At 36.7% G+C, this 11,731-nt stretch overlaps 1 protein-coding gene across 6 annotated transcripts in view; it reads right to left on the bottom strand.

Annotated features, from left to right (window-relative positions):
- kiaa1109 (KIAA1109 ortholog) overlaps positions 1 to 11,731 on the bottom strand; it is a 479,529-nt gene that overhangs the window by 1,889 nt on the left and 465,909 nt on the right. For all 6 annotated transcript variants that reach the window (XM_069925175.1, XM_069925178.1, XM_069925177.1 and 3 more), the window contains 3 exons: positions 10,073 to 10,267; positions 9,778 to 9,912; positions 50 to 212 (listed from right to left, as the gene is read on the bottom strand). In XM_069925175.1, coding sequence (XP_069781276.1) covers positions 50 to 212; positions 9,778 to 9,912; positions 10,073 to 10,267 — 493 coding nt within the window. The remainder of the gene's footprint in view (positions 1 to 49; positions 213 to 9,777; positions 9,913 to 10,072; positions 10,268 to 11,731) is intronic.

Genomic DNA, 11,731 nt, shown 5'->3' with positions numbered 1-11,731 from the left:
AAGGGTACACAAAACACTAGCCCCGAAACCAGACAGAACAAAAACCTACCTTAGTGTAGGTTCGAGGTGCCAGGTATTACAAACAAACTCTCTCCAATCCACAGTTGTGTAGATCACCTCCTCCTTGTTTTTATCCATGGAATTGTCATCATGAGCAATAATTGGGCTTTTCTGGCCAGGACGCATGGAAAGGATGCGAGGAGGAAATATTGCTGGGAAGAGATTTTGAAATTAAGAAAAATTTCAACCTTCATTTATTCATGAATGACAACTCAGCTTGCAAATATCTAGATTTAGTATACATCTACATGGAATTATCAAAAGTATATTGATTCTTGTCCTTACAAAAACCAATGAGGAATTTTAGTGTAATACAAAAAGGAAATTATGAAAACCTATGATATACTGTAAGAACTGCATAAAAGTTTATCATTTAACAGGATTTCTATAATGGTTCCCAGTAATATCCTGAATACAGTGGAATCCCATTATAATGCCATGGTTTGGGTCTTAAAAAAACACACTGCCAAAAAAGCGGGATCGCACTAAATCAGGGTTTCAATAAATCATTGTAGATACAGTTGAAATTAAAGCACAAATTAAATTTTAGTAAAACAACCATCCCTACTCCAGCCCCAAGTCCCCACTCCTCACGATAGCCTGTACTCGTGGTAGCAGCCCGATGCCCGAGTCCAATGACTCATCACATTATATCCAGATTCGCGCTTAATTGGAGTTCCACTATAGTTATATAGAAGTGAAGGACATGTTCTAAAAAAATAAGTAGCATCAGGAAGGGAAGTAATGGGGAATCACGTGATGGATTAGTGGCTGGTAGGAAAATACCAGCCCTCTCCAGAAAAGAAGAAATAAAGTGAAGAAAATACAAAGTTCAAGAAACACAAAACATAACAAATAAAAGATAAAGTTGTTGAGAAAAGAGCCCGCTCCCCAAGGTTGGTGATGACCCCGCAGAGTTGCGACCTCTCAACCGCTGGACTGCAAAAATGGCTCTCTGAGCTAAACAGAAGCACGCACCTGCGCATGTGAACATGAAGGAAAAAGAAAACACCTATGCGAGGGGGGCCCAGCTGTGGAGTGAACTAACGCAGCATGAACAGCTGGGGGATGCCCAACATCAGGGCTCTCAGCTGGAAGAGGAAACTAGCAGGAAAGAGAGTGATAGGAAAGAAGAACAGCAACAGGAGGCCCAACAAATGACTAGCCCAGAAGAAGATGACCAACAGCAAGAAGCCGTGCAAGAAGACACCCAGCAAAGTGAGGCAAGCAACTCAACAAGAAAGTCAGAAGAGACACAGATACAAGGAAGACACAAAAACAGGTGCAGACACAGAAGAAGAGGAAGAAGACCAAGCTCTGCACAGCACAGAGAAAGAGAAGGTAAAATAGATGGATGGTATAAAGATTTTAAAAAATTTCAAGAACAAATGAGAGCATTAAAAAGAATGGTTGACATTAGAATTTAATAAAATGAAAAGTACAGAAGCAAAAGTGAGTAGAATAGAGCTGGTCATGACAGAAATAGGGAAAAGATTAGAAAATGTGGAAGAAAGAGAAATGGAAAAAATTACTTAAAGAAGAAAATTGGAAAAAAGTGACAAAAAAGTTAAAGAGTCACTAGAGTTGTTAGCTCAGAAGATTGATATAATGGAAAACTATAGTAGGTGAAACAAAATAAAGATAGTGGGCCTAAAGGAAGATGAGAATTTATAAAAGAATGGATCCCAAAAGTCCAGAAATACAGGAAGGAATGGAAATAGAAAGGGTACACAAAACACTAGCCCCGAAACCAGACAGAACAAAAACCAAGATCCGTTTTAGTAAAATTTCTGAGATACATGACAAGAGAAAATATACTGGAGAGGGCAAGGAATAAAATTAGAGAAGACAAAAGACCATTGGAATACAAGGGTCAAAAAATATTTTTTTTACCCAGACATAAGTTTTGAACTCCTAAAGAAGAGGAAGGAGTTTAACACAGCAAAATCGATCCTATGGAAAAAAGGCTATAAATTTATGTTAAGGTATCCAGCGGTGCTTAAGATATTTATCTGGGATAGCAAAACAGACTGTTCTCGGATCCGGAGAAAGCACGAGAATTTGGAGAACGCCTGCAGGACAGAAGGAGAGATGAAGAGATGTAACAAGAACGACGACAAACTACATGTAAAAATAACATATAAGTAAGAACTAAAGAATGGAAAGTAAAGGGAAGAAAGGAAGTAAGGGGGAGGGGAAAGAGGATGAGCTTTGTTATATGTGAAGATAAAAGACTTTTCTGGAGGGGGTTGGGTGGGAGAGAATAACAGTAACTGCGAAATCAGTTGACGTGAGCGGGTTCACAATCCAAATGGAGAGGGGAGTTGTGGTTGCCCGGCAAAGGACAAGGGGCAACTCAGAGATGGTGGGGGGGGGGCATTTGGGGTTAAAGGAACTTTAGATGTGGGAGTTGTTGAAGTATTTTATGTTTTAAGTGTTGTCATATATAAAGTTCAAAAAGGGAAAACTGAGAGATGAAAATGGGGATGGTGGTGGTGAGAAAGCAGAAATGAGGTGTAAACAGAATATGAGATGGCCAAGTTGAACTATATGACTATAAATATTAATGGAATACATAACCAAATTAAACAAAAAAGGCTATTAAATTTCCTGAAAAAAGAAAACAGAGACATAGCATTTGTGCAGGAAATGCATCCAACTGAAGTGGAACATAATAAATTAAGGAAAGACTGGGTAGGGCATGTAGCGGCAGCATCATATAATTCAAAAGCCACAGGTGCAACTATATTAATAAATAAAAATGTACCAATCAAAATAGTGGAGGAAATAATAGATCCAGCAGGGAGGTGTGTAATGATAAAGTGTCAGATATATTCAGAATTCTGGAATTTGATCAATATATATGCACCTAATGGAGAGGATCAAAAGTTTATGCAAAATATTTTTTTGAAGATTATAGATACGCAGGGGAATATATTGATAGGAGTGGATTTTAACCTTAATTTGGACTAGCATAAAGTGGCCAAATTTATGGTTAAATCAATGCAGGAAATGAAACTTATGGATATATGGAGGAGACAGCACCCAAGGGAGAAGGAATACTCATATTATTCGAGTAGGCATAAAACATACTCAAGGATTGATATGTTTTTGTTGTGGGCCCATATTCAAGGGAGAGTTAGGAAAAAGGAATATAAAGCTAGATTGCTATCTGATCACTCACCCCTGTTATTAGCAATAGAACTGGAGGACATCCCACCAAGAACATATAGATGGAGATTAAACTCCATGCTACTTAAAAGACAGGAATTTAGAGAATTTATTGAGTGCCAAATTAAAATGTACTTTGAAATAAATACAGAATCAGTGAAAGACTAATTTATATTATGGGATGCAATGAAAGCCTTCATTAGAGGGCAGATAATAAGTTATGTAACTAAGATGAAAAAGGACGACAATCTGGAAACAGTTAGAAAGGGAGATAGTAAGTACAGAAAAAGAACTAGCAACAAAAAGAGAATTGGTGGACAAAAAAAAAATGAAACATTACAAGCGTATAAGGTGGAGAAGAACATAATGAAAATAAAGCTGAAGTATTATGAGCTGGGAGAAAAAACATACAAAATATTAGCCTGGCAACTTAGAACAAGCTAAAAGAAATGTATTGACATCAAAGAAAAACAAATTACATATAATCCAATGGAGATTAATGAGAACTTTTAAGGAATTTTATGAACAATTACACCAAACTGAGAACGAGGGGAAAGAAGACAAAATAGAAGAGTGTTTAGCTAAAATTGAACTGCCAAAATTGCAAGAGGAGGAGCAAATCAAGCTGATAAAACCATTTAAAATAGAGGAAATACAGGATATATTAAAAAAGCTGCTGAACAATAAAATGCCTGGAGAGGATGGAATTCCCAATAGAATTCTATAAAACATTTAAAGAGTTATTAATTCCTCCTATCTTGGAAGTAATGAACCAGATAGAAGAAACACAAAACTTGCCAGATTCATGTAAGACAGCAATAATTACAGTAATACAGGGAAGAATCCACTAACACCAGCATCATATCGACCAATATCTCTACTTAATTCAGATTATAAGATAATAGCAAAATTATTAGCAAAAAGATTGGCCAACTGTGTACCAAAAATAGTAAAACAAAATCAAACTGCATTTATTAAGAAAAGATGAACAGCAGATAATGTCTGTAAATTTATTAATTTAATTCATGCAGTTCAAGGAAATAAGATGCCAACAATGGCTGTTGCTTTAGACGCAGAAAAAGCCTTTGACAGGGAAGAATGGAATTATTTATTTGAAGTATTACAGAGGTTCAACCTACCAGAAAAATATATTAATTGGATTAAAGCATTGTATAATGGACCATTGGCGAAGGTGACAGTAAATGGATATGTATCGAACCAATTTAAATTAAGCAGGTCAACTAGGCAGGGATGTCCACTATCTCCCTCACTGTTCGCTTTAGCAATAGAACCATTGGCAGAACTGATAAGAACAGAAAATAAAATAAAAGGGATAAAAATAAAGGAGAGGGAGTATAAAATCAGTTTATTTGCAGATGACATCATAGTATACTTAACAGAACCAGAAATATCAATAAAAGAACTACATAAGAAATTGAAGGAATATGGAGAAATATCGGGGTATAAGATCAACACAAATAAAAGTGAAGCGATGCCAATGAGTGATGCAGATTATACAGAATTTAAAAAAGAATCAACATTCAACTGGCAAACACAAGCAATCTGATACCTAGGTATTAGATTAGATAATAATTTAAGCCACCTGTACAAATTAAATTATCATCCATTAATAAAGAAATTACAGGAAGATTGGAAAGAATTACCACTAATGTTGATAGGGAGCGTAAATTGCATTAAAATGAATGTCTTCCCAAGGTTACAATACTTATTTCAATCGTTACCAATTCCCTTAACAGAGAAATTCTTCAATGAACTAAAGAGAATAATAAGGAAATTCTTATGGAAAGGGGGGAAACTGAGGATAGCGTTAGATAAATTAACAGAGTGGTACAAACAAGGTGGTTTGCAGTTATCAAACTTTAAAAATTATTATAGAGCAGCACAATAAAGGTATTATCAGATTTTTATCAGACAAAGGAAAAACCAGATTAGACTAAGATAGAGTTAGATAAAATAGGGGAGAAGGTACCGGAACATATACTTTATAAGTGGGAAGAAAAGCTGGTGCAATATAAAAGCTCACCAGTACTTCATCATTTACTCAATATATGGAAGATTCATTTAGAAAGGAAAAAACAAATTACCAACTACCAAAATTATTATTAACGCAAAATCAGCTAATCCCTTTTACAATAGATAACCTTTCATTTAGAGAATGGGAGAGAAAAGGAATTAAAAGAATAGAAAATTGTTTTTTGGGAAATAATTTATTATCATTTGAACAAATGAAGTACAAATATGGAATAACTCATGCATACCATCAACTTAAAGTCTACTTAAAGGATAAATTGGGAAACAGACTGAGATTACCAGAAGGAAGCAGCTTTGAATATGTGATTACAGAAAGAATAATAAAGATTTATAACGAACATGTACATCAAGCTGCAAGAGAAGGAAAATGATGACATAAGGTACAAACCCAAAGAAAAGTGGGAAAAAGATTTAAACAAAGATAAAAAATGAAACATGGGAAAAGTTATGCTCGGGAACTATTAAGAATATAGTAAACACTAGGTTACGCATGATACAGTATTATTGGTTCTTTTCTTTCTTTGGCTTGGCTTCGCGGATGAAGATTTATGGAGGGGTATGTCCACGTCTGTTGCAGGCTCGTTGGTGACTGACAAGTCCGATGCGGGACAGGCAGGCACGGTTGCAGCGGTTGCAAGGGAAAATTGGTTGTTTGGGGTTGGGTGTTGGGTTTTTCCTCCTTTGTCTTTTGTCAGTGAGGTGGGCTCTGCGGTCTTCTTCAAAGGCGGTTGCTGCCCGCCGAACTGTGAGGCGCCAAGATGCACGGTTTGAGGTGATATTGGCCCACTGGCGGTGGTCAATGTGGCAGGCACCAAGAGATTTCTTTAAGCAGTCCTTGTACCTCTTTGGTGCACCTCTGTCTCGATGGCTAGTGGAGAGCTCGCCATAGAACACAATCTTGGGAAGGCGATGGTCCTCCATTCTGGAGACCTGACCCACCCAGCGCAGTTGGGTCTTCAGCAGCATGGATTCAATGCTTGCGGACTCTGCCAACTCGAGTACTTCGATGTTGGTGATGAAGTCATTCCAATGAATGTTGAGGATGGAGCGGAGACAGCACTGATGGAAGCGTTCTAGGAGCCGTAGCTGATGTCGGTAGAGGACCCATGATTTGGAGCTGAACAGGTTACACAGGTTATATATCACGCCCCAAAAGTTTAAAAACAAATGGGATCCAACATTATCAGATAGATTTTTTTGCTGTAAGAAGGAAATGGGAACAATAGTACATGCAATTTGGGCATGTGAGAAAGTGAAAAAGTTTTGGGAAGATCTAAATCAGGTATTAAATAAAATGATAAAAAGCAACCAACATACCAAAAAATCCAGAGATCTTTCTTCTAAGTAATATAGGAAGTAAAGAATTAGGCTTCAAACTGGATGAAGCGCAAAAAAGATTTATTATGATAGCCTTAGCTATAGCAAAAAAATGTATAATGTCAACTTGGAAATCAGAAGAGAGCCTGAGAGTACAGCAATGGTACATGGAAATGAATTAATATGTTCCATTGGAAAAAATAACATATAATTTAAAAAAGTCATATTATTTGAACAAATTTGAGAACCGTACATGGAACATAACATAGAGGGCTTGCCTCGGACCTCTACTGCCTAAAATGGTAAAATGATAAGAATACAAAATTACTTTATCCAATGTGTAAAAGTAGATGACACTATTTTCTCGTTTATCTTCATTGTGTGATGACATTGTTTAATGGTTTTATTGTATTATATATGTTGAATGTTTAATGGGTTTGGATGGGGTGGGAAGGTAGGGGGTAAAAAAGGGGAGAAAATGCCACTGTGTATATTTAAGAGGGAAATGTTTGTATGTATTTTGATTGATATGGTTCACAGTGTGAAAAATTTAAAAAAAAATTAAAAAAAGGAAGGGAAGTGATGAAGTTCTAAAATACTCAATATTTTGTTTTAAATGATCCAAGCATCAATTTGGTTGAGTTAGCACCAGTCTTGCATCAAAGTCATCGGCTTTTAATTTTAATCTACGGTTCACAAAATTGCTCATTTACAGCTTACATCAGAAAATGGAGAATAAAAATCATGATTTACCGAATGTTTAAAATAATTCAAGAATGAACAATAATTCAAATTCACTAAAGAAGTATCTATCAAATGTAAGATACAGAAATGAGTCAATAATATAAGGGAGTTTGAGGATCAAAAGGTTAGAATTAGTTTGCTAATCAGCTATGACCATTTTGAATAGTAAAATAAATGGCTCAATTCTATTACTGTGTTCTTGTGCGTAACATTGACAACAAGAACTAATTTAAAAACAATTCCTGATTGCCCTTGATAAAGTGATGCCTCTTGAACAACTTATGGTCATTGTGGTCAAGGTATTCTCAGAATTTTACAAGGCAGGCATTATTAAACATAGGGAAAATTAAGATGATGGAATGGCAGTATTTCCAAAACAAACTGTTGTGATTTAGAAGAAACTCATGGTGATACTGTTCACAAGATGGTTCTATTGTTATGTGATTACGGTCTTGTCCTAGATAGAAGAGATCTTGGGTTCAGGTGATGTTTCATTGCAATAACTTTTAGAAATTAAGTTGAAATTAAAAAAAACACCAGCTGTAAATTGAGCTAGCTTCAGCGTGGTAATCTGTGCTGATCAACTGGCCAATGTTTTCATGGATATCTTCAACATCTCCCTCTGACTGGGTGTGTTACCCACCTGTTTCATACAGGCCTCACTCATACTGGTGCTCAAGAAGACCGTGGTAACCTTCCTAAATTACTCCTGACCAGGGGCACTCGCATCCACAGTCATGAAGTGTTTTGAGAGGCTGCTGTTGAAGCATACTGCCTGAGCTGTGACATGGATCCATTCCAATTTGGTCACCGCAGCACCGTGCCAACTCACTGGTTCTACCCAAAAACCCTGGAACATTGGACAGTAAAGATGCATGCATCAGGATGTTCTTTATTGATTACAGTTAAGTATTCAATACCTCATCCACTCAAAACTGATCAGCAAACTCCTAAACCTGGGCCTCAATTCCCCACTGTGAAATTGGATCCTGGATTTCCTTATTTCTAGATCCTGATCAGTGTGGATTGGCAAGAACGTCTCCAGAATCTCCTTCAGCACCAAAGCACCACAGGGCTGCATACTTTGCCCCCTGCTCTACTCACTTTACACCTATGACTGCGTGGGTCAGTATGACAACAACACCTACAAATGTGCTGATGATACTTAGTAGTGATTGTATAATAGCGGCAGTGTGACAACATACAGGAGGGACTTGGCTGAATGGTGTACTAATAACCTCTCCCACCAAAACCAAGAAGCTTTGTAGACTTTGGAAATAGAAAACCAGTGATCATTTGGGAGGAAATCAGAGGTGGAGAGGATGGCCAAATTTAAATTCCCAAGAGACACCATCTCAGAGAACCTTTCCTGAATCAGTTTGTTATAAAGGAATGATCTTTACTGATGTTTGAGAATGCTAGTGAATATTAAGGACCGATGCTTAAGACTTTCTTTTAATTTTTAATTTAGAGATAACTGCAAAGTATTAGGCCCTTCCAGCCCAGGAACCTGCATTACCCAAATATACCCATGTGACCAAATAACATACTAACCTAGTATGTATTTGGAATGTGGGAGGAAGCCGGAGCACATGGACGGAAACTACACAGACACAGGGAGAATTCACAAACTCCTTTCAAACAGCAATGGATTTGAACCCTGATGACTGGCATTGCAATAGTGTGTGCTGACCACTACAACCACTGTGCCTGTTGAAGATGTTTATTGGCTGGTGTGAATGCTTCTTCCAACTTATCATCTACTGCTTGAATTTAATAGTTTGTTTTTGCCACAAGTAAATACTTTCTAATCATGATTTGAAAGATTGAACTGTGTGAAATGGGCAGTAGGCACTCTATTTCAATAAATATTTTCCCTTCTGGACTATATTTTCTTTTCTCTTTGTTGGTGAAGACCGATCGATTAAATTTTATTAATAAATTCTCAGGATAGGCTGCCCAATCTTTTTCATTTGTTTAAAGATTAGGTGGTGTTTTATATAATTTTTTTGAAGATTTCAGTTTGAGGAGATAAGAACATATTTGTTAATTGTAGTGTAATCAATATGATGTCACATAGTGATAGCTTTTTCCCTTTATGATTATGTGCTCCTCCTCTCTTCATGTATTATTCACCTATAATATGATTAATAAAAAGAATGGAAAAGAAAATAGGCACCTTTGGACCTTTGGAAGAAAATCATTGATGAAGCAGCAGAAAATGATGAAGAAGATCTAAATCCAAAGGAATTGCGGAAAATAGCTTGTGAAAATAGTCTTGAAATAAATTAGTTTATCTTTCAACTCAGCTAAAGAATTATAAGAACTGGGCATAGTTAATGGCTATTTAGGATAAAGTACCAATTTGGAGTCCAAAAAAATCTATGATATTAGTAATTTATCAATTTGTGAATGATCTAAAACATGCCTTACCTTTCTCTTTTTCTTTCAGGTAAGCAGATACAAGATCATGCAAGAACATAATCAGTTCAGCATCCATGGTGACACAAATGTGATCAGTGAATTCTGTCACAACGCTGCATTCTACCTTAGGCTTACTGTTGGCATCTATAGATAGAAAGAAGAAAACTCACTATTTTGTTTAGCATTGTATACAAATTTTTTAAATTCTTCATTTTAAAGTTTAATGGATAAATGCAAAATTATAAATAGAAATACAAACAGGCACAGCATTAAGTTATATTTTACAGATTAATCAAAATTTTACCTTGAAGTGAAGGTTCTTGAGGTTTCTGCATATGTATTGATTTGAAGTCCAGCTGCATCCTTGGCAAAGCAAAGATTGTTTCTGTCTCATGATTGTAGTTTGCCGTTCCACGAAAGCCACTGAGCAGACTGGAGCTTTTGATAGTTGCGTTACTGTCTGTAGTGTTAGCATCAACATTTCGAAGGAGATTGAGCTCTACATTTAAAGAACAAGCAATTTCCATCAAATTATTATTTCCATTCTAGTGAATGATAAGCATACTACTGTTCTGGTTTGAAACAATGTATGCACAAAATAAATTAAGCATTTTCTCAACATTTTTGTTCACAATGTGTCAGGTCAGTGCATTAATTGCAGCAAAACATCATTTAATGCAAACCGGGCATGAAAATGAGAATATCATCATGTACATTATACAATGTCCTTATGTACCGAAATTTTTGCTTGCTGCAGTCAAACAGCTATTTCATTAAATAAAAATACAATAGCATACATTAAATTAAATTAAAAATAAAATTAACACAAAATAGATAATAAATATTCAGACTTAGCATTGTGAAAGAAAAACCATTTAGGAACTGTTGATGTTTATACCATAACAAAATACAAATGTTACAGTATGTTAAAAAAATCAGGATAATTTGCAATTTAGTTTTTGTTTATGACATAAGCCAACACTCCCTAATGAACTAAATGTGTTCTATGCTTGCTTCAAATGTGGCCAGCAGGGAGGGGACAACCACATCAACAACCGCTACCATGGTCAGTGCTGCTGATGTCAGTTCACTTTGTGAAGGTGAACTTACAGAAAGCAATTAGTCCAGATGGAATATGTTTTTTATATTTTTATTATATAAATTATATATAAATTATATTTATATTTTTAATCCATCCTTGCAATACACTGCAGTTCTCGCTTGTTTCAACAAGGCACTTGTCAGCCACAAACGAGCCTGCAGCTGACGTGGACTTTTTACCCCCTCCATAAATCTTCGTCCGCGAAGCCAAGCCAAAGAAGAGACCATCACAAGAAGTAAAGCACAATAATAAGACTGAATAACCTGTCCAGAGGCTCGAACATCTACCATAATGAACTGCTTTAAGAGATGTCACATCAGCTCTAGCATCTCAGCCAACCTTGACCCACTTCAATTTGCCTATTGTTCAGACAGGTTCCCTGGCTCTCCACTCGGCGCTGGAACACTGAGACACCAAGGATATATGTCAGACTACTCTTCGTAGACTACAGCTCTGCCATTAATACCATACTCCCTACCAAACTCACCCCCATCTTGTCATCAGCACCTCTACTGCATAGATCTGTGAGGATGAGGAGTAACATCTCTATGATCACACTCTACATAGGCAGTACTCAAAGATGAGTACTCATTCCTCCACTATATTCCCTCTACACCCTAACAGCCAAATACTGTTCCAACTCCGTGGCCTGACATAAGTAGCGAAGTCTGAACACGACAATCGAGCAGGCAACATGGGCCTAGACAGCCTTCTTTCATTGGCCACAAATGGAAACAGGAAATAGACCAATCAGCAATTGGTGGACCGTAAAGCCACCAATCAGCGATCGGCAGAGCGTAAGCCACCCCCACTGTTGATGTAGCAGGCCAGCATATAAAAGGCAGTGCGAATGACCCAATA

Source organism: Narcine bancroftii, chromosome 3 (genome assembly GCF_036971445.1).
Source record: "Narcine bancroftii isolate sNarBan1 chromosome 3, sNarBan1.hap1, whole genome shotgun sequence".
NCBI lineage: Eukaryota > Metazoa > Chordata > Chondrichthyes > Torpediniformes > Narcinidae > Narcine > Narcine bancroftii.
The sequence above is the reverse complement of the archived record's forward strand: the minus strand, read 5'-3'. Positions and strand labels throughout refer to the sequence as shown.